The 22,199-nt window shown below is 37.0% G+C and overlaps 2 protein-coding genes across 3 annotated transcripts; one reads left to right on the top strand and one right to left on the bottom strand.

The window, feature by feature from the left end:
• Positions 1-337: 337 nt before the first annotated feature.
• Positions 338-9,362, top strand: mus101 (mutagen-sensitive 101). Of its 2 annotated transcripts, none has more exons than XM_011141388.3 (25): positions 338-655; positions 900-1,039; positions 1,142-1,274; positions 1,350-1,457; positions 1,540-1,746; positions 1,852-2,068; positions 2,150-2,287; positions 2,365-2,441; positions 2,525-2,694; positions 3,119-3,260; positions 3,421-3,547; positions 3,652-3,873; positions 3,995-4,179; positions 4,287-4,453; positions 4,530-4,735; positions 4,884-5,029; positions 5,222-5,449; positions 5,649-5,711; positions 5,799-5,977; positions 6,064-6,185; positions 6,257-6,321; positions 6,411-6,551; positions 6,803-7,003; positions 8,027-8,256; positions 8,475-9,362. In XM_011141388.3, exons 1-25 carry the CDS (start codon positions 515-517, stop codon positions 8,695-8,697), a joined length of 3,978 nt encoding a protein of 1,325 aa, XP_011139690.1. In that variant the 5' UTR covers positions 338-514; the 3' UTR covers positions 8,698-9,362. The 2 variants fall into 2 exon arrangements, with proteins under 2 accessions (XP_011139690.1, XP_011139689.1); XM_011141387.3 differs by having other exon boundaries at positions 1,139-1,274.
• Positions 9,363-9,673: 311 nt separating this feature from the next.
• LOC105183346 (uncharacterized) lies at positions 9,674-21,190 on the bottom strand. Its single transcript, XM_025307515.1, has 14 exons — positions 21,051-21,190; positions 20,036-20,607; positions 19,577-19,801; positions 19,109-19,383; positions 18,334-18,514; positions 17,811-17,962; positions 12,812-12,924; positions 12,705-12,722; positions 12,201-12,617; positions 11,614-11,855; positions 11,264-11,497; positions 10,669-10,949; positions 10,159-10,348; positions 9,674-9,963 (listed from the first exon to the last, which is right to left on the bottom strand). The coding sequence occupies exons 1-14, from the start codon at positions 21,107-21,109 to the stop codon at positions 9,806-9,808; spliced, it is 3,117 nt and encodes a 1,038-aa protein (XP_025163300.1). The 5' UTR covers positions 21,110-21,190; the 3' UTR covers positions 9,674-9,805.
• Between the last annotated feature and the right edge of the window lie 1,009 nt (positions 21,191-22,199).

The following is a 22,199-nucleotide window of genomic DNA, read 5'->3' as shown; positions in this document are numbered from 1 at the left end:
GAAAATGATCAGAAAATCTCGTTCATTCCTTTCTATTTATCCACTCGATAATAACAAAAACTTGTGGTAACAGCTGATGGATGGCTGAGGTTCCTTCCAAACACCAATATAACAAGAACTTACCTAAATTCGACGGCTCGTAATGGTGTTAACGTCGGTAGCAATAGTAAAGACCGCCATTATCTCATCGAGATAATTGAGGTCTGCGCTTTGCGTCGATAATGTAGTACGTTACTTATTGCGATAAGCATGCGAGCGAACCGTCCCGAAATAATTTAGTACTTACGTTTCGCGACTACAGCTGGCGTTTCTAAACTATATTTTGCCGCCAATGAGATTACATGTATACACACCGTACACGTTATGCGAAGTATCCGAATTTTCAGTTTTCTTCAGTGATTTTCGCTGTAGAACGGTATATTTATTGGATTTTAATTCGCATATATTTTAACGTGTTGTATATGTGCCGCACTTATGTGCATCTGCGAAAAAAGAAAACGAATATGGCGTGTGTATGATTTCTGACAAAGATTCCACCGTCAGGATGACGACTCCAGAGAGTCAGACTACATTCGACGTAAAAGTGCATTTTGTGATACCAGATCACCGTGAATCTGAGAATGATTGCAGCGAGAAGATGTGGCAGGCTTTCAATGTTCGTATATTTTTTTCCTTATATATTTTGATGTTAATGTTAATTGTTTGTGCGGTCAAATAACCAATTTTGATTACAAAAATAGAAAAACATGTCAAAAGATATTATGCAAATCGGCTTGCATTAAGATTTTTCGTAGCTTTGTTATTAAGTTTGAAAATAGAAAAATTAAATTTTCTCTATACAAATGTTGCTTGTAATTTGCCATTATAAATTAATATTTATAATTTGGCTTCTCTGTTAGAAATGTGATGGGCTTGGTTTGCAACCGCAGTGGATTAATAAGGAATTCTGTGATAAAATAAAACCAAGTAAAAATGATGTATTCGTTATGGAGGACTTTAAGGGAGATCTGTTTGAGAAGCTAAAAAAGTCAAAATGCTCGTAAGTTTATATAAACAGCTTATTGTAATGGATTATATAACAGCTTATTGTTATAGCTTATTCTCATATATGTCTACAACAGTACAAATTTTATTTTAGCAGGATAGTATCACCAAACTGCTTGCTCATTTGTTTTGACAATAACGAACCTATTCCAGAAGGAAATAGTCCAATCTATACAACAGCAATGAGAGGAATATGTATTTGTGCATCAGGTTTGAGTCCAGAGAGCAAGGTACTATTTTGGTATTTGCTTTTTTAGCAATGATCCTGGTAATTAATTATAATTTTAATTATATTATAATTACAGGATCAGATACAACAATGGGTTCAATACATGGGAGGTTTCTTTACAAAACAGTTGAGAAATTCTGTCACACATTTAGTAACTGACTCCGTAATGTCTGCAAAGTATGAGGTATGCTTTACTTTATTTTTAAATGTATGGATGTGTATACATACCCAGAACTAATATAATTTATGTGCTTTCTTATTTTTAGGGTGCTATAGAGATGAAGATATCAATCATGACAAAAGATTGGGTGAAAGCCATTTGGGAAGCAAATTTGAATGAAATAGTTAAAGCAGATGATAAAATGTTTGATAAATATAAATGTCCAGTTTTTATGAATTTAATAGCCACCTCGACAAATCTCTCCAAGCGACAGAAGGAAGAAGTCAAACATCTAATACACAGTCATGGTGGAGTAAGTTGAAACCAATGTGATACATATATTAACAATCAAAAGCTTAAAATCGTTAAAGGTTTCAGACTTATGCTATATATGACTGAATGTTATATTTGCTTGCAGACATTCATGGGTCCTCTTGATGGATCAAAGGTTCGAGTAGTCATAGCTTCTGAGAATGGTCCATTGAGTGACAAATTGAAATATGCCATGGATAATGGTATCGCATGCTTAAAAATCAACTGGATATATGAAAGTATCAAAGTAGGATATGCTTTGCCTTTTCGTAATTTCCTCATTGAGTCTTCCAAAGCATCTTCGACGCCAGAAAGAACACATAGTACGTAAACGATAGCGATCTGTTGTAATAAATAGTTTATGTATATATTAGATTGAAATAAATAATTGATAAATCTTTTAGCTCGTATAACATTCAATTGTTCTGAGATCAGTTCAATACCGTATGATAAACATCACAACAATTATGTGAATGAAAGTGTATGCACTACAATATCGAATTTTTCTACAATAGATGTGGCACCTAATAATTTTCCTGGCGGTAAGTATTGATCCATAACGATTTACTTCATATATCGTAGCGAAATCTAGAACGAAATTGTACTTTCTTTTACACAGCTGCTACATCCAACATTTTGGATAGACTTACTTTTGGCAAGGCGAAATTGGCTGGACCATTTCTGGACGGATGTAATGTAAATCTCTCTCAATTTTCTACCATACCTCATTCTCTCATTTTCTCTCATTTGAAGTTTTCATCACCGTGTGTCTTTTGCAGATTTATCTCGCTGGATTCTCGATAGGCGTCAGGGATAAGCTAAACAGAATATTAAACGTCGGCAGCGCGACGCGCCTCGATGATATATCAGACGCTGTGACACACGTGATTGTCGACGATGAGAATAAGGCATCTGCAGAATTGAAAGCGATGAAAGCAAGAGGTTTATGGTATAATAACATTAACAAATAAAAGAGTGAATCGAGTTAGAGACTTTTAGACGTGGTAAAAAATGCAAATGAACCTTTCTGATCTATCGGATTATATCGAAGTAGATTTTTTATTCAGGTTGAGGAACTGATCTTTATTTTATTTTCGTTTTTTAAGAGATCATTTTTTGATAGACGGTTTATAGGAATTATTGAAAAGAATATAGAATCGTCATTACTTATTATATTTTGACATTTAACTTAATTTTTGCTTTCGCTTTGCAATATTTTTCAGTTTGATTCTTAATTTAATTTTCCCTTTACAATATTTCCGATTTCCGAAGTAATTTACGAATAATATACATAGATGTGGCATTACGTTGTGTAATTTTTCTCTTTTCATACTTATGATTGACGATTTTATCTTTACGTATGTTTCGGACAGTCCTTACGTATTGAGCATAGAATGGCTGGAAGAAAGCATGAAACTAAAACGCCCTGCACCGGAGGAGCGTTTCTTGTTTGAAACGAAAGGCGGGGCACCGAAAAAAAACATTGAGACACCTGCTTCTCCACTCAGTAAGAAGGTATACTTAATATTAAAAACACAATTTCTGCAGAGGGAGAAAATTTGCAAAATTAATGAAATTGTCTTTGTGTTATTTGATTACAAACAGCGAATATAAAATTTTCATATTACTATATGAAAAATTAATATATTACCAAAGTTAACGCATGCTTTTTCAGAATCTGGAAATGTTGCAACAACCAAAGAAGCCTCCTATACCACCTTTCAATTTGAAGCGAAATATTACACCTGAAAATGAAGAACAACAACCCGATCTTGTGCGGCAATATCTGCAGGAAACTACTAGTAATAACCAACTATTAAAAATTACAATGTTACTGTAATAACTATTATGTACTGTGGCATATTAAAATAACTGTAGTTACTATTATATTATAAACGTTACACAGATACAGATAACTCGTTCACGGCACGCACCAATACAACACAAGAATTCGCAAGGCCTCGCACGCCCGCCTCTGAAGAGAAGAACCAAGAAAACTGCAATAATGCAACGAACACAGTGCGCCCTAGTATACTTTGCGAAACCGTGCAAGCTAAGGATCCGGAAAATAGCGATACTCTGCCAAACAGTCAGAGTATTTGTGCGGTGGACAGCAAATTATTCCAAAGTACGTCCGAAGAGATTCTGTTCTAGTTTGGAGTCAAACGAGAAAGACCATATGATGATGTCTCGCAAAGAACGAACTCTTCTTTACGTTTCTCAAGTAATCAATTGAAATCCATTCGCAGGCCTGACGTTCGTTGTGACTGGCTTCGACAGCAGCGAGAACGGTAATATAGAGGACACGATTGTAACCTTGAGTGGACGCGTGGTCTCGAACTCGTATACTGGTGTACCAGATTACGGTGTCGTCCCTGTTCACGGCGCACCACTAAAGCACACGGTCAACGAAATTGTCACTGACTTATTCATTGTAAGTGTTCGTCTCATATACTTTCCCTTTTTCTGTTGAATGAAAGCATGAAATGAACTATAGTCTTGACAAATGTTGAAACACTACTGATAATCACTTGTCAACAGGAAGATTGCATAAATCAGAAGGAAATCGTCGAAATTAAATATTATCACAAGCCGTTGTCGATTAGGAGACCTTGCAAGCCGTTGTCAGGATGCGTCGTCACAATGAGCATGTACACAGGAGTGGAACGGAAGTATCTGTCGGCATTGGGCACAGAACTCGGTGCTATGTAACGTATCACTTTATCCGTGAAACTCATCGTACTCATGGCAAGAGTGTCTTCTCACATACGCGAACAATTTTAGATGCCAAGACATATTCTCGCGGAAAGCGAACACGGAGAAGAAGGTGCACGGCAGTACGCATCTGGTTTGCCCAACTCCGGAGGGAAATAAGTACAGTGCGGCGGTGAGATGGAAACTGCCGGCCGTCACTGCCAACTGGCTGAGGGCTTCTGCAGATCAGCTGACATTGGTGGACGAGACGTCGTTCCTCGTTGGGGAAACAATGGGTGAGTTGATTTATATTTATTTGCATAATCTCTTTTAATCTCTTAAATGAAGCCTGCGTGAATTTTCTGATTCGTTCCCCGCTGGTATAATTGCACTTCGAAATACAACTTTTCACTATATAATTCTAACGTGTGCCTATGTTAAAAGCACCGGATAGATCGACCTTGAATTCTGTCAGTGAAGAGATGAAGTCCTCAAATGCTTATGTCAGTGAAAGTGATATAAATACGGTAGAAAAGACCACCGCGACGAGAAATATCCTCACACCGAAGCGTCATTTGCCTCAGATAAAGGTACTCGTCAGTTTGAAGCAATTTTAATGCTTTAAAAGATATCGTGACCTCTTTACGATGTATTTTAAATTAAAAAAAAAAAAAAGAAAGTAAAATACGATATTTTGATATCGTAAAGAAATAATTCGAGTCATTTAAATACATCGTAAGATCCGTCGGAATTAAAATTATAATGTCGATAACATTACACAGACCCAGGAGATATCCAGCGACACTCCTTTAATAAACAAAAGACTCAGTCTCGTGATGAACAAGACGCCGCAGTCACCGTTTCATGTTTCCACTCCGGAAACTCCATATGGACAGGTTTTCAAACCGGATCCGTCGCCCGACACGAGAAAAGGCTGGGTCAAGTGGGTTGATAATTTTCCTGACTTACAAGTGACAGAACCCCCGTTGAAAAAACGAGCGCCTAGTACCGTGAGTACAGTTTTATCTTAGCAGAAATTTAATACGGAATATACATATAAAATTTATGAAATTTAATTGTTAAGATATTTCTTGGAATTCAAAAGATTTCAACAAGTGCGTCTAAATTGTAAATCATTTTACAGACAAATTATACGCGACTATTATTTTTCCCAATTGCGTTTAAGCTATAATTCAGCACGTTTTACAGCCGCTTTCGGAGCTGAAGAGACAGTTGTGGGAAAAATTGAAGAACCCAAGTCAATCTGAGAAGGTGAGGCATAAATATATTTTATTAATCAGTTTGATACAATCCTTGAACCTGTTTTTATCTTTCTTAATATATCCTTTACACCCTTAGGAAAACGCATCGGATGAAACGCCAACGACATCGAATGGCGATTCTTCAGGAAAGGTCAAAGAAATATTAGACGATAATCGGTTTAGTGAAGACAGTCCGTCCACGCCAATTAATAGGAAGCTCAGCTTCAGTCAGGAAGATACTCCGGTATCGAATAAGCCGAGTAACGAGATAAACATGTACGTGTACTCACATTTAATTTGGATCATTGGTGTTGCACAAATAATTTTCGCGCGATTGTAACTTCGCGTTTTACGCTAAACAGGCAAATAGCGCAATTGGATCAAGTGCTTCAACGAACGTCCAGCACTCCCGAGAGCAGATATTCCTTGTCCGGTGAAAATGCTAAGAAGTACGACGACGAAACTTCCGACCACATACAAAAGTGTGAGTGTTCATCATGCTTTACATACTTTTTCTATTTTTCAGCCATTAATTCTTGATTATCTCACAAACAGATATGGTAAAAGACTCACAACCCGCCGACACCATCGTGTGGGAAGATCCGAATCATACGAAGCAAGTGAGTGACAATTACTTACGTATACATCTTTCCATTCTATCTACCTTTTCCTATTTTTTCTTTGTAACGTGAGATTCGTATCTTTACAGTCAAGACTGAGTGAGAGAACGATCGAAAAGGATGAGACCGATATGAGCGAAGCTGAGGAGGAACCCGTCCAACGAGACATAACGCCAGAATACGAGTGCGAGCCACCGTCGATACGAAAATTCATGCTGTCGGGTGTAAAAGTGAAGTATCTCTCAAACGCCTGACGTTCATTTAATTTTGCCAGTTTTTTTCGTCTACTCGAGCATCGTCGAAAAACGATAGCGTTTTTTCAACTCGTATTCTTATATTTAAGTTACTGAAGTCGTCAGGAAATTTTTAGATATTCAGTCGAGATAAGCGACTTGTAATAATCATAATACTTATAATAAATTTATAATTATCTGTGATAGTGATAATTCTACGTACATTTACATAAATTTATGCCCGACAGGACCGAAACGAGTACGAGCGAGTGATACGGAAACTCGGTGGAGACGTGTCGATGGACGCAAACTTCGACAACAGCGCGACGCATCTCCTTTGCGCCAAGCTGTCACGAAATGAAAAGATGCTCGGCAGCATAGCGTCCGGGAAGTGGGTGCTGCACTGTTCGTATCTACGCGACTCTGATCGAGCTGACAGATTCCTCGACGTTAGTACATCCTTATCGCTTCAGCTATTTGTCGGGAACTCCGTTCAAGTTCATCGCGATTGCGATGAAATGATCATTATCTCCATTATCTTGCAATTAAAAATAGATTGTTGAATGCTGCGCTATTATGTGACTCGGTATTTAGGCTACAAGGGTTGCTGATAACGTGATAGCAGTAATATGTTTTTCAAGCGAGCGTATGAAAACCCAATGTGGATCGCCGACGACTCACACGGCGCACTTCACAAGATAAATTGAAATTCTATAAATTAAGCTTTAGGATTTTGCGAACTTTTACCGCGAATTCATGCATCAAGTCAACGAAATCCATCACGGTAAAAATTGCCATACCGAGAGCTCTCGCAGTCGTTTCCTTTTGAATTTTCCCTTTGTTCCCGGCATTCGAAATGCCGGAGTCGTCAAGAAATTTTGCGACATTGAACGACGACGGTGAGCAATTTGCGATAATGTAAACTATAACGTTGGTAGTCTAAATCTCTTTGGCAACCAAGATCTCATTAGATACGGATCAATGCGTTATGTGTATGTGTGTGCGCGAAGATGAATTTTGGATAACTCTTGGCGCTGTTTTTTACGATAAAAAATATCGCCGTTAAGAAAGGGAATATCTCTCTACATCGGCGTATTGCAACAGCCGATTTCGTCACAGAACTCAACGTCGATCTGATAATTTTCATTTAGATTTGTGCTACGAGCACGTGATAACGAACGTTGTTACGAGCGACGGTCAGGCCATCGATAATAATTGAATAATTTCGTTATCGCGACTATTAAGTCAATACGGTATTTTATACGATAAAATTCTCAAATTCGTCAAATCAAGATATGAAATTTAAATGATCGATAATAATTACGTGATCACATAGATGTCCGATAGCACGATCGGAAAATTATCGTCAATTGCAACTCGGCATGCATTTTACATGTGCAGTTCTATATTTGAAGTCAAGGAAAGCACTAATAATCGATTGATTAATAATCGCGAGTGGAAATGTCTCGCAGGAAGAGGAGTACGAATGGGGTAACCCGAGAAGCAAAGGTACGATTCCGGAACCGAACAATGAGATCGAGCAAGGGATCGCGGCGGCAGCTTACAGGTGGAGACTGAAATTGCTGAAGAAGCCGGACGGTCCATTCTCCGACATGGTGGCTCTACTGCTGGTCTCCGAGGAGAAGTGCGATCAGTTTAAGAGATTGATCGAAGCCGGCGGTGGTTCGGTCATGCAAGCACGGTGTGTATCTTCATGAAGGTCGATTTGCGGATGGTTCTCGTGCATTAGTTTTTTCTCGTGGTGAAACGTTCAGTTGGAATACTTTACTTAATTTATCATCATGATTGATTCTTTGTGAAGTTCCGTTGTATTCATTAAAATAGATCGAAAAGGAGATTAGATTTGTTAAGATCGCTTGCAAAATGATTAATCATAATCATCTGTCATCGTAATCGCAGGCCGCCGTATGACGCGAGTCCGTTCGGGCGCAAGATCACTCACTGCTTCGTGAATGTCAGACAAGTGAATCAGCCGATAGATTGGGCCATGTTGGCCAGCAAGGGCATCCTCTGCTTCCTGCCGCAGTACCTGAGCGATTATCTGACAGCGACGATGCCACTCAACCCGCGGAACTGCGTACTGCCAGAATTCAAGAAATACCTCACGTTATTGCCGAAGTAAACTTGCCGGCATTTTCTGCTCCTCCTTTCTGCTCGATTGGATTTTGTGCTTGTGAGCGCACAGCATCATGTTTTAATTTAAAATTATCAGTACGATGTAAAGAGAGACGAAGTGTAACAGAACATCTCGCGAACATGTACATGGTAGTAACAGCGCGTTCTTCCACCAATTGGGAGTCTCTTGGACTGGAAGAACGATACACACGGCCGAAGAAGTTGATACAGATGTTATAAATTAGATTTTAGGATCTTTTGTTAACAGTCTCACTTCTCATAACAGCAGTAAAATATTGGCTCGTTAGCATTTGCATTTTTCTACATTTTTCTTTCGTTTTTCAGATCGTCTCGCTTATGTTATTTTGCGTGTACATTTAACATTAGTTTTTGATGCGTCGTGTACTGTGATGTACCGTGCCGATGTTACACTTTGTCTTTTTACATTATTAGGGGAATTATGGTAAATCGAAATTATAATTACGTTAATTTATAAATGTGGGCGCATGCGAGGTGTGCGTACTTTCTCTCCTCCACCTCCGCAATGTAGATTACGATCTACATTTGTAGACGGCGGATTACAATAATGTATATAGCAAATTTAGAAGCACGACGATGAAATGTCAAAATAAAGATCTTTTTACAGATAGTAAAGAGAATATCTTTTAGGAATATTGGCGTAGGTCCTAATGACATCTCAGGAAGATCCCATAAGAATCCTCTACCAACATCCGAAAAATTCCCCGGAAGATCCCTAGAATAAGTGATCGATGTACCTTGATAATGATCAAAGAATTTTATTTTAAAGACAGCTGTTAAGAGAATGATAAGAGCCACTACGTCGCAATCACATGATTTTTAATATAATCTTGATAAACCAACATGTATTTCATTATGTGAACAAAGGTATATTATTATTTTATATATAATAATATGGTAGTAATTATTTTTAACACATTATCACAATTATGAAGAAAATAATATTTCATATTTATTATATTTTTTCAGCATTTTTCCAATTTTGTAACGATAAGTTGGCATTATCAATGTTTCTTGAGTCTTCAGGGGTATCAATCCACTTGACCAAATCAAGAATATATCACAGTGCGTATCGTCTATATCTTCTTCATATCCAGCTTGAATCCTGATGGTGGACTGGTGAACACATTCTTTTCATCTACGGTACACTGCCAGAAAGGATTCAACGCGATCTCGTGATCGCGCAAAACTGTAATCAGTCCCACGGCAGTTTGCAAATATCCTAATCGCGAGCCTGATCGAAAATGAATTTAAAGAATTAAAGAAGAAAGTCAACGAAGAGAACCAATTACTATTAGTAGTTAAATGATTAAATGGACAGATTCCGTTGCTTGAAGAAGAGAGAAGGAAATCTTTATACAAAATGCAATTATTTATAATTATATTTTCTATATATAATTTTATATATAGATAGATTTGTTCCACTGACCTATACAATTCCGCGGACCTTCGCCGAAAGGCAAATAAGTGCATGGTAGTATCTCGCCCTTCCTTTCATCGCTGAACCGGTCAGGATCGAAAGTCATAGGATTCGAATAATATTTGGGATCGGTGTGAAGACCATACACTCCAATATATATCGGCATGCCTTTCTCGACAGTTATGTTTGTACCGGGAAACTGTAATTTTTATTTTCGTACATACAATATGGAATATTCTTTGCAATCAGAAAGATCACTATATTCCTCTACTGAAGAAATGTTTCATGCGTAATTTCAATTATTTATTAGTGTTAGTGTTCTCAGGTAACACAAAATGTTCCAAAATTATACAGAATGTGTCGAGAGTGCTCTGAAGAGTGTGTTAGGCATATGTAGAACGATTTTAAGACGTTTTGTGCTATTTGGAGTTATTTTTATGTGCTATATTACTATCATAACGTTATATTAGTTATATTAGTATAGTATTATATATTATATTTTTTTTTATTATAGCTTACCGTGTAATCTTCGAGAGGAACTCTGTCGAGGATCGGCACAGGTGGATATAATCTCATCGCTTCATAGATCACTTGTTGCAGATATTTCATATCCTGGACAGCTTCGTACGTGATACCGTTCGCAACTTCAATCTTCTCAAGAATCTCCTGTCTGAGTCTCTTCTGTATCTCCGGTTTCTTGGCCAACTCACACAGTGTATAGGTAATTACAGTTATGGTGGTTTCGCGGCCGGCAACGAAGAAAATTGCCGCCTGAGCGAAAAGAGCATCCCCCTCGAATTCTGAGAATAGATAGTGAATGCAACGACGATAGGTAAGTAATTACGCAATTGAATCAAATGTTTCAACGAACATCCAGTATTCCCGGATGCTCTCTGTCTCCAATAGAAATGCGAAGTAATATGACGTTGAATGTCGATTTTTTTCTTGAGCTTTCTTATTTTTCATTTGTAGAAACTTGTTTTCTTTTCAATTTATAAAATCATTATTGAAATAGCAGACTTGTAAGGAATATCTTCATATTATTTTCAAGATTTTACTGTTCATTATTGAGATATCTGCATGAAATGTTTTACAGATTCTAAAGACCACTCACGGAAAATTTCGTCCGAAACATTCTCGGTTTTCAGTTGCAAGAGGGAATCGATCAGATCGCCCCGTTTCATCTTTGTGACGGTTCTATTGTCCATCGAGTCCCAGAAGACTTTGCGAAAATAATCCGTGCTGGTGTTGAGCATAGACCCACCGAGATATTTTCCCAAATTCGGAAAGAAGAAAAGGAAGAAGAACTGTATGGCTCTTAGGAAAGTCATCTGAAAAGCCTCAGTTGCTACATGAGTGCGTGAAGAAAAATAATATCTTGTAAAAGAGATTTCATGAGAAAATCATAATAATCGCATCGTACTTTACTCGCACATTTAGATCTTTAAACCTGAAATTTCTCACAATATTTGTAAAATTCCGATGACGTCGCAGGATCGAAACAGTTGCTGCGAACCCCGAACGCCATGGAGGCTATCACGTTGGTGGTGTACTTGTAGAACGTATCCTTGACAGTGAACGACGCGACTTTGGAGTCTCCTTGGAATTGCTCACGCAGATGTACCCTCGTGAGTTCTGCGGACTCCATCATTAATAAGAACAGATTTTTCAACTTCCCGCTTGTGAATACCGGCGTCATTTTTACCCTGTGTGAGAAAATGTGGATCTCTCATTATCTCGGAAATCTCGGAAATTTCTACAGCGAGTTGGCCACATGTCGAGAGAGAAACGAGTACGTTCAAATTAATCTTAATTTTAATTTTATGCCATTCTCTCTGATTTCGTGTCGCAACGATCTAAATAAAACGCCGAAGCGTTGGAAGAAGACACAACATAAGAGATTATCTTCTCGATGTGAAATCGTAATTTAGAAAAACAAATTCGCGTAAACAAAAACATTCGAAAATTTTTAGAATGGTCCTTGATATAAAGTATAAATATTTTTAGCATTTACATCGGCGGTCCGATTTCAATTGTGACACGTTGTTTACCTTAAATATTTCCATTGGGAACTAGTTATCCCGAAAAGGCTTGAGGAACCGACTTTGTCAGCAATGCTCTGGCCTGTGAAATGGTGATTCGGGAATATATGGAAATCTTTAATAAGTATTTGCTTGATGAGCTCATGATTCCTCACGAGCAGAAACGGCTTGTGTAGGATATAAATGCCCAAGACATCGTCATTGTCGGCAGCTTGCTTATGTAGATTACCGGCCACCATACCCGGCGACTTTCTCATCAGTATGGGGTCCTTGAAGTGTCCGAAGAACCAGTGTCCGGGCAGCGTAGGTATGCCTCGTCTCTGCCAGTAAGAATGCTTCCATTTCATCCAAAGATACAGCGCCGCCAGGAGCGCCGAAAATATCAAGAGGACGTTCCACATTATGCAATTGGTCAATATCACCACATGTTAATGAAATTTTACGTTTACACTCCAGACACCTCCGTTTGCGCAAAATTCGTGAACGCGAATAAAATATGCAGGTACTACCCACTAAAGATCTTGCAGTCGACTGCAAATATAAAAGTGTAAGAGCGATAATGTTCATACTTAAACAATATACGCTGAATCATTAGCCTGAGCGGCAGAATAATCTCTCACATATTCGTATAACAGAGATAGCTCTTATCTAACTCGCACTTTAACCCGTTTCGGACGAAACGCCACTCTCGGTACACCGCTCTTTGGCGGCTCATAACTAATACTATTTGTGTCTGAAAAATTCGAGAGGTACATATTTTTATAGTTTAAGATGTGCCCTTTCTGATAGTGTCCATAAAATTTCTCCAAAAAATTGTTAATTATGGAAAAAAACAGTTTAAAACAAAAAAACATGATTTTTTCGCACTTTTTTTTTTTTTAAATCGAATTTTCAAAGGGTTTCCTGTCTGCAATGACTGTAGAACCCCACTAAACGGTGGAATAAACGTTTAAACTTTAATAATATGTGGTTTGGAGATCGATTTTACTCCTTAATGTATTCAAAATGGCGCCTAAACTGCAAAATTTTCGTGAAAACATTCATGAATTTTTTATTGAAAAATGATGCATTTTTACGAAAAATTGTCAAGAATAAAAAGTTCTTAAAATCACTCAAAAAATGCACTCGAATTTTTTGAAAATATTTCGAGCAATTTTTTTGATTTTGTAAATAGTCAATTTTTGCAAAATTGAAAAAATTGCTCAAAAAATTTCGAAAAAATTTGGGTGCATTCTTTGGCTAATTATAATAACTTTTTATTCTTTACCATTTTTCTCATTAGTGCATTATTTTCAAGAAAAAAACTTCCAAATGTCAAAGTAGTATCGGATCATGAAAAGGTTTGATATATTCGCACATCTATCGTCAATCCGCCGCAAACAAAGTGTACATTGCGTTAAAATTTTAGAAGGATTTGCGTGATGGTTTTTGAGATAATTAATGTCAAAATTTCGTTTTTATATACACGAGCTCTTATGGGAGGGACAAGAAATTCCGCAGTAAATCCATCGCATCTTATCAAATGATAAGAAAAAAAATAAATAAACATACAATAATTAAAGTGAAAAATTTTTCTTTTCATTTCCAAACATTAAAAAACTCACTTACAGCACTGTCTTTTAAATATTTGATAGAATAGACAATAAAACGACTTTTATTAGCCAGCAGCATTATAATCTATCACTTATACCAAAACTGTAGCAGGCGAAAATCATTAGAATCATTTTATTCTACGTGATCAACTTACTATTCAGTTTTTCGACATTTTAATTTAGATTATAAAATAATATAGCTTTTTGAAATAGTAGAAACAATTTTTTAAGTTTGTATCGCGCAACTGATCCCGTGTATATAGTAGGTGAACCCAGTGATCCCACGTTTGGCCCGTTTGGTAGCACGCTGTAGCATGGAGGGGTAACGCACACAAGCGCGCGTCGCATACGTGAGCGCGAGAGGCGTCGGAGTCCGACTTTTTCTCTTGAAAATAATGCACTAATGAGAAAAATGGTGAAGAATAAAAAGTTATTATAATTAGCCAAAGAATGCACCCAAATTTTTTCGGAATTTTTTGAGCAATTTTTTCAATTTTGCAAAAATTGACTATTTACAAAATCAAAAAAATTGCTCGAAATATTTTCAAAAAATTCGAGTGCATTTTTTGAGTGATTTTAAGAACTTTTTATTCTTGACAATTTTTCGTAAAAATGCATCATTTTTCAATAAAAAATTCATGAATGTTTTCACGAAAATTTTGCAGTTTAGGCGCCATTTTGAATATATTAAGGAGTAAAATCGATCTCCAAACCACATATTATTAAAGTTTAAACGTTTATTCCACCGTTTAGTGGGGTTCTAGGGTCATTGCAGACAGGAAACCCTTTGAAAATTCGATTTAAAAAAAAAAAAAGTGCGAAAAAATCATGTTTTTTTGTTTTAAACTGTTTTTTTCCATAATTAACAATTTTTTGGAGAAATTTTATGGACACTATCAGAAAGGGCACATCTTAAACTATAAAAATATGTACCTCTCGAATTTTTCAGACACAAATAGTATTAGTTATGAGCCGCCAAAGAGCGGTGTACCGAGAGTGGCGTTTTCGTCCGAAACGGGTTAACTCGCATTCTGTTCTACTCGCATTATTACGTTGCGATTGCAAGTAATTGATATAACCAGAGATCAAACGAGAGAATAAACATAAACGTAAGTAAATCAAATAAATAAAAAGTAAATTCAACTTTGATATTTCTAAATTTGTTCCAAGATATTAGAGAATATGATCCTTTTGTAAAAGTATTTTATTTTAGTGAAATTTTTTTTCGAAGTGTTATGCTGATATTGATACAACATTAAAAACTACCAGGTATGTCGGTAATTACTTTCCGGTTTTTGTATGCAATGTTATGATTTGATACATATGTCATTTTATTCTACTGACATTAACCTCAAAACTACATAAGTTACGTTCCGCCAAAATAACAGCGTTATAGATTAATAATTTTTTGAAAATGTCGAGTTTTGTGCCTGAAAACGTGCATTTGCGGCACGCATTACTTTTCTTGTTTAATCGAAAGAAAAAAGCCGCTGAAAGTCATCGTTTGCTGGTAGAGACTTACGGTGAGCATGCTCCAACCATAAGAACATGTGAAACGTGGTTTCGACAATTCAAATGTGGTGATTTCAACGTTCAAGACAAAAAACGTCCTGGTAGGCCGTTTTTGAAGAAAACGTTTGAAGATGCGGAATTGCAGGAGTTATTGGATGAAGACCCAACACAAACTCAAAAACAATTGGCAGAAAAGTTGAATATGAGCCGAGTAGCAATTTGTGAACGATTACAAGCGATGGGAAAGATCCAAAAGATGGGAAGATGGGTGCCACATGAATTGAATGACAGGCAATTGGAAAATCGAAAAATCGTCAGTGAAATGCTGCTTCAAAGGTATGAAAGGAAGTCATTTCTGCATCGAATAGTAACGGGTGATGAAAAATGGATTTATTTCGAAAATCCCAAGCGAAAAAAATCATGGTTATCACTTGGCGAAGGCGACCCATCGACTGCAAGGCCAAATCGCTTTGGTCGCAAGACCATGCTCTGTGTCTGGTGGGACTAGGTTGGTGTCGTATATTATGAACTGTTGAAACCTGGAGAAACAGTTAATACTGATCGCTACCAACAACAAATGATCAATTTGAACTGTGCATTGATCGAAAAACGTCCACAATACGCTCAAAGACATGATAAGGTGATTTTGCAGCATGACAACGCGCCGTCTCACATCATACAGCAAAACCAGTCAAAGAAGTGTTGAAATCACTTGGATGGGAAGTTTTATCGCACCCGCCGTACTCTCCAGACCTGGCTCCATCCGACTACCACCTTTTCGCATCGATGGGGCACGCGCTTGCAGAGCAGTACTTCGCCGATTTCGAAGAAGTTAAAAAATGGCTCGATGAATGGTTTAGCTCAAAGGAGAAACAGTTCTTTTGGAATGGCATCCATAAATTGCCTGAGAGATGGGCAAAATGTATAGAATCAAATGGCCAATACTTTGAATAAATATATTTTAACTATCCATTGTAAATAACGTGTTTTCTTTAGCGAAAAAACCGGAAAGGAATTACCGACACACCTGGTACACATCAGAAAACGTCATATGCTATCGAATATCGTTGCAAAAATGTTTTATGTGCAAGGATATTCACTAATGTTTTGCTCATTGGGAAATAATATAAATAAGTAATTAAATGTAAGAAAGATATTCGTTAACGAACCGAAAAGTAACAATTTTCAATTGAGTGAAAAACAGGATGAAATTAAAAAGCGTAATCGGAGACTAATGGATTTTTCGATTTCATATTCACATATTTTTATGTTCTTTGCAATATATTTATTAAACATATGTTTCATTAAGTTAATCTAAACTAACATTAAGAAATGTTAAATAAATAGTTATATCTTAATCATATATTCGCATGAAGCGCGCCACGCACGACGGACAAGAGTTAGTTTACGATTATAACATTAACTATATATTAAATAAACGCTTACTACATCGAGTGTTTGAAAACTCGCATATGTATATATATGTGTGTGTGTGTGTGTGTATGTGTGGCGCGCGCGCGCGCGCGTCAACGTTGCGATATAAAGTTCGCAAGAACTAAGAAAAACAGCTTTATTATATATATAACGATATTTCTTTTTTCATTTCGCAGAGTACAACTTTAAGGCGCAAATTTTCAGATACTTCGCACAGTACAATAATATTCGATTATCACGGATGTTAGTCTTTGGAAGAAACGACTAAGGTGCGAGCGATGTTCCTTCCTGATCTCATTCTAAATCCTATATTCGACACACGAAGCAAACAAAAATCGCACAAAGAATTCGTTACCGGTAGCTACATAGCGATGATCTACGAGTATCTAGTTTCCTTCTCCTTTTCGCTTCCAGAATAAATTATATTTACAAAATATGATATACTATTAATTTTTTAAATAATATCATACCTAATATCTCGGTTAATATTCTTGTTCTTACTATCGCGACACTCTTCTTAACCCTCTTGCTTCACGTACCTCTGTATCTTTCCAATTCAGAAAGATATTTTCATTATAGTTCATAGAATTAAATAAGCCACTGACCTAATACTGACCAACGAGCTCAGCTCGTGAGAGCTAAGGAATCAATTCGAGTGATCGCTATCACAAACGCGAGAAGAATAATTTCAAGAGCTAAGAGAAGATGTTCATCACTTCTATAATCAATAAATTAATTAATAAATTGTGTACGTTGTGCATGTATATACGTATACGTATGTTGCACGTATCTATATGTGCATCGTGCAAGCAATGCACTTTCATATCCGGATGATCTTTCAGTTTCGTTACCGCTAACGATAAGAAGACATTCGGATATGAAAGCGGAGTAGCACCCGGAAAATACACTGTAACAAGTGAAGTGAAGAATCCGAATCGTTGCAGTGTGTATTCCGTGTGCACACTCGGTGTGCATTCGGTGTTCTTGGACGAACCAGATTCCATTTTCCCTCAACTACATCTGATTATGAATTCGTTTTTAGAGTTGTGACTATGTAACGGGTATCCGTTTATCGAACGACCTTCTTAAAGTGAAGCTTGATGCCGTCAGCCGCCGCGGTGAAGGTTGATCGTGTATCCAGGCTAGTCTTGTTGTCACTACTCTGCCAGATCTTATACTCGCGTAGAAGCATCGACAGAACGACTTTAGCGTGTAGCGTGCCTGCTTTAGATCCTACGAACAGCAAGTAAGAAACTCAGTTTAATATTTCTCCTCTTATATGTAAATTAATGATATATAATGTGTACATATATATCCTCTCTCTCTCTCTCTCTCTCTCTCTCTCTCTCTCTCTCTCTCTCTCTCTCTCTCTCTCTCTCTCTCTCTCTCTCTCTCTCTCTCTCTCTCTCTCTCTCTCTCTCCCTCTCTCTCTCTCTCTCTCTCTCTCTCTCTCAGTCAACAGTATGAACTATGCTTCAAGAAGAAGAAGAGACAACGAGCGCTTTATAGCGCTCCAATTCAGTGACGTGATGTTAATAATGAGATAATCATATATTTCAAAACTGATATCTGCGCATAAGCGATCGATGCTCTCACTTACGCACCTATGCACATTCTAGGTCCGGTCCCGAAAGGTATGTAAGCGTCGTTGATTTGATTACCCTCAGCGAATCTGTCGGGGTTGAAGATGTGCGACTCATCGAAAAACCTGGGATCTCTGTGAAGGCCATACAGAGAGATGTATATCGGTGTGCCTTTCTCGATTATCACATCGGTGCCGGGAATCTAGAATTTTAGAGATTTTCGGTCATTTTATTGTCATTTTATTGTCTCGGTTTCAAAGGAATCCACGGGCGCAGCGAGCTTTCTTTCCAGTTAACAAACGATTAGAGAAATGCACGACTCGTCGTAAAATGTAATCCGCGCAAAATTTCGAGCAGATAAGATACCTGCTCTTCCTTCAGTTGTGAATGTATTTTACTTAAGTAACATTTAGAATGAAAAATCTTTCACGGGACGCGATATCATTAGAAACTCTATATCATGAAATTATGACAAAGTGAATTTCTTATCCGAATCTGACATATGTTCTTGATAAACGATAATATAACAATAACAAAATATGATTAAATTAGAAAAATTTTAATTTGTAATAGATAAAGGCTAAAAAACACTTATTGGATGTTGATTTGCGAGTGAAAAAACGTTATCTTTCCTCTCGAAACTAATTTCCGCATAGTAAGTTATAGTGAGTGAAGTTAGCGAGATATCTCAATGAGACTTTCATAAGTTGATGACCTCTCTCATATAATTTCAAATTTCTTCTTCATCAGTGAAACTTTAATTTGCAGATGATACATTCTGCGAGTTGATACTGACCGTGTAATCTTGACGAGTGTATCTGTCGATCGTGGACACGGGCGGATGCATCCTCAAACCTTCGGCTATAACCTGATCCAAGTACTTCATATTGTGGAACGCCTCATACGTCCAGCCGTACTTTTCGATAGCGTTGTTGATGTCCTCTCTGGCCAGTTCCTGGTATTCCGTATGGTTTGCTAATTCCATCAGGGTGAATGACAAGCAGGCGGAGCTCGACTCGAAGCCCGAGAAGAAGGTTCCGGATTGGAATAGTAGATTGTCACCTTCAAATTCTGTGACAAACCGATTGAAGTTGTATCGTAAGTTTCTATCGTCATATTCCATCCTTTGCTACAGTTCTTTAATTTGCAATTCGTAACAAAGCGAATGAATTTGTTAGAAAGCTATGAAAATTACTGTGAAGATCACTATGAAGTAAAATATTTAATTTTGTTAAAAAATATACATTTACAATAGGTTACTCACTGTAATCGGGATTCTGCTCGCCATATTTCAGCTGAAGCAGCGAGTCAATGAAATCGCCTCTCTTCTGACCGCTCTTCTCCCGATTCTCCATCACATCCCAGAAAACCTTCTTTATGAAAGAAGCGTTGAAGAGCAATTTCGTACCGAATAGCTCCACCAGCTCAGGCATGAAGAACACCGTCACCAACGCGATCATTCTCTTGAATCCGTGAAAGAACTCGGCGACTGCATAATTTATTGCAATTTATCATATCGTATTCTCCAGAATTTATTATTTTACTATATTATATATATATATATATAATGAGTAATAATATGTAATATATTAAATCAGTAATATTCATAGATATCAATAGATATGTGAATGACATTATTAATTATTTTTAACAAAAATATATATATAATCTTTTTCAGAATGCAAAAAGTTCTTAACAGGGTTAAAGTGAAATATATAAATACCTGCAGTGGTGAACTCAGTATCTGGATAATGGAAGGAGTCCACTTTGATACCAAGAGCAACCGAGGCAATTAAATCGGTTGCGTACTTGTAACTCAGATCTTGAGCATCCACAATCTTCGTATTGTTCATGTCAGCCGGTTGGTTCTTCAGGAACTTCATCATGGGTTCTCCGGTCTCCATCATCAACGGGAACATCTGCTTTAGCTTGCCCCTCGTCAGGGTGGGCGTAATCTTGGTGCGCAGGTACTTCCACGCCGGGTTTTTCAGGCCAAAGAGATTCTTCATGCCGATGCTATCCGTCTGATTGGAGCCAGCAAAATGGCGATCAGAGAAATTGTCGAAATCGCGGATCATGAAATGCTTAATGATCTCAGGATCACGCAATAGCAAGCAAGGTTTGTGAAAGATGTAAAAGCCGACAAACGGCGCGTCCGACTTGGCCACGTTGTGCAGTTCGCCGAGATGAAAACCCGGCGCTGAACGGAAGAGGATAGCATCCTTAAAGTTTCCGAAAATGTAATCCGCCGGAATAGATTCGACACCGCGTCTCTTCCAGTAGTTCAACTTATACCTATAAGCAGCAATGTGGTCACGTAAAGATACGTATTTCAGGTTTGCAAAGCAGAAAGAAATTTTTAATTCGATCAGAATCATAAAATCTCTCTCTCTCTCTCTCTCTCTCTCTTATTTTGAGGAATACGTTTTCATGCATATGCATTAATAATGGAATTTGAAAATTTAATCAAAGCAACGTATTGAAATAAATATCAATAAATGTGATAAAAGCAAAAATTACATGTGATACCATTGATGCATAAAAATTATGTAATTTACGAAAGTTATAAAGCCACTTCGCGTTCGTTTCGCGGCTTCAGCCTTTTGCAAGTATTGAAGTCTGCGAATTCGTATAAAATGAATACGTTGTTGCGTTTAACCGCTTGTACAACTAATTATTTAATAGCAAGTTCTCTCTAGCGAACTAATACTTATTGTCTATTGCAGTTTTATACTAACCTGGCATAAAAGCAGAAGAATATTACCGCTGTGGCGAGCAGGACGAGTGTGGCCAACATGATGATTTTTCTTTAATTTTTTCTACACTGTCCACTCACTGCTCTTGTAAGCTGTGGTTGTCGGAATGTTGCGGTAAGTCTGCGATCGCCTTTTATACGTTTTTCAGTATGTATATCTACTGCGTTGCATCTATCAGTAGTAAGAAAGGGGGAAGGAGATCCGGAGGAAGTTTAAAATATCAGTCAGATATTTATCGCGACCAATTGGTCGGATGATTTTTGTCGCAAACTGATCAATCTAATCGACAATTAACTCGATCGTCTAAATCGTCCATATGAAAAAATAGTTGAAAAAACGAACCATATGAAATTTGCTACAAGAAAAAGAGAGAGAAAGTTTTCCTGTATTTTTCTTTCTGTAATTAATATTTTTTTAAATATCTATCTAATCTCTATCTAATAATCTATCTAATGTTCTAGATCTATATATTTAACGAATATCAATCAAATTATTGATCTTTTCTATCAGATAATGAGTTATATAATAATTGTCAGTCGTCGATTTTGAGTAAATTGTCAAAACGTTTCGAACATATTTTTATATCTAAATTATATTTAAATTACGGAAAAAAGAGGATGAAAAATTAATTTGGCTTGATTATGCCGTGAATCTGTCATATTTTGCTATTTTATCATTGTTGTTGTCATTAGCAAATTGCTGAGAAAAAACAAAACTAGTTTAGGTAAATTGCAATGCAGAACCAAAGTATTGATCCTTAGCACTCCGTTGGCTCTATTATAGAAACATCTATTATTTGTTTGCTAATTCCGTCCGCTGTGGGGAAATTTTCTATAAATGTGACGCTCAAAATCCTTTGTCATTGGCGGCGTTCGAAATTGTTTTTGTACTTAAAGCGTGCTATTTCCGTAATTTTGTGATTAAATTATTTTTTGACCTTTTTTGTGGTTAAAAACAGAAAAGAGAAAGAAGAATGTTATGATAAAAATTTAAAGCTGAGTGATAATGAAGTATTTGATTTTGAAGTATTAAGAAATTTAAGTATTTGATTTTGAAGTATTAGTGATTTAAGTATTTTAATATCTAAAGACAATGTTGATTATAATTCTGATATTTCTAGTAGTGGTAGCG

Source organism: Harpegnathos saltator, unplaced genomic scaffold (assembly GCF_003227715.2).
Source record: "Harpegnathos saltator strain DR-91 unplaced genomic scaffold, Hsal_v8.6 scaffold9, whole genome shotgun sequence".
Classification (NCBI taxonomy): Eukaryota; Metazoa; Arthropoda; class Insecta; order Hymenoptera; family Formicidae; genus Harpegnathos; species Harpegnathos saltator.
Note: the sequence above shows the minus strand (reverse complement) of the source record. Positions and strands in the feature narration are given on the sequence as shown.

Excerpts from the sequence above, each read along its gene's own strand:
- mus101 (XM_011141387.3), top strand. The coding sequence starts at position 515 with ATGATTTCTGACAAAGATTCCACCGTCAGGATGACGACTCCAGAGAGT. Across the intron at positions 2,069-2,149 it reads GACGCCAGAAAGAACACATA|CTCGTATAACATTCAATTGT; the intron begins GTACGTAAACGA and ends TAAATCTTTTAG. Across the intron at positions 2,288-2,364 it reads ACCTAATAATTTTCCTGGCG|CTGCTACATCCAACATTTTG; the intron begins GTAAGTATTGAT and ends TCTTTTACACAG.
- LOC105183346 (XM_025307515.1), bottom strand. The coding sequence starts at position 21,109 with ATGTTGGCCACACTCGTCCTGCTCGCCACAGCGGTAATATTCTTCTGC. Across the intron at positions 19,384-19,576 it reads CGAGCAGAATCCCGATTACA|AATTTGAAGGTGACAATCTA; the intron begins GTGAGTAACCTA and ends GGTTTGTCACAG. Across the intron at positions 10,349-10,668 it reads TTCCTCTCGAAGATTACACG|TTTCCCGGTACAAACATAAC; the intron begins GTAAGCTATAAT and ends TAAAAATTACAG.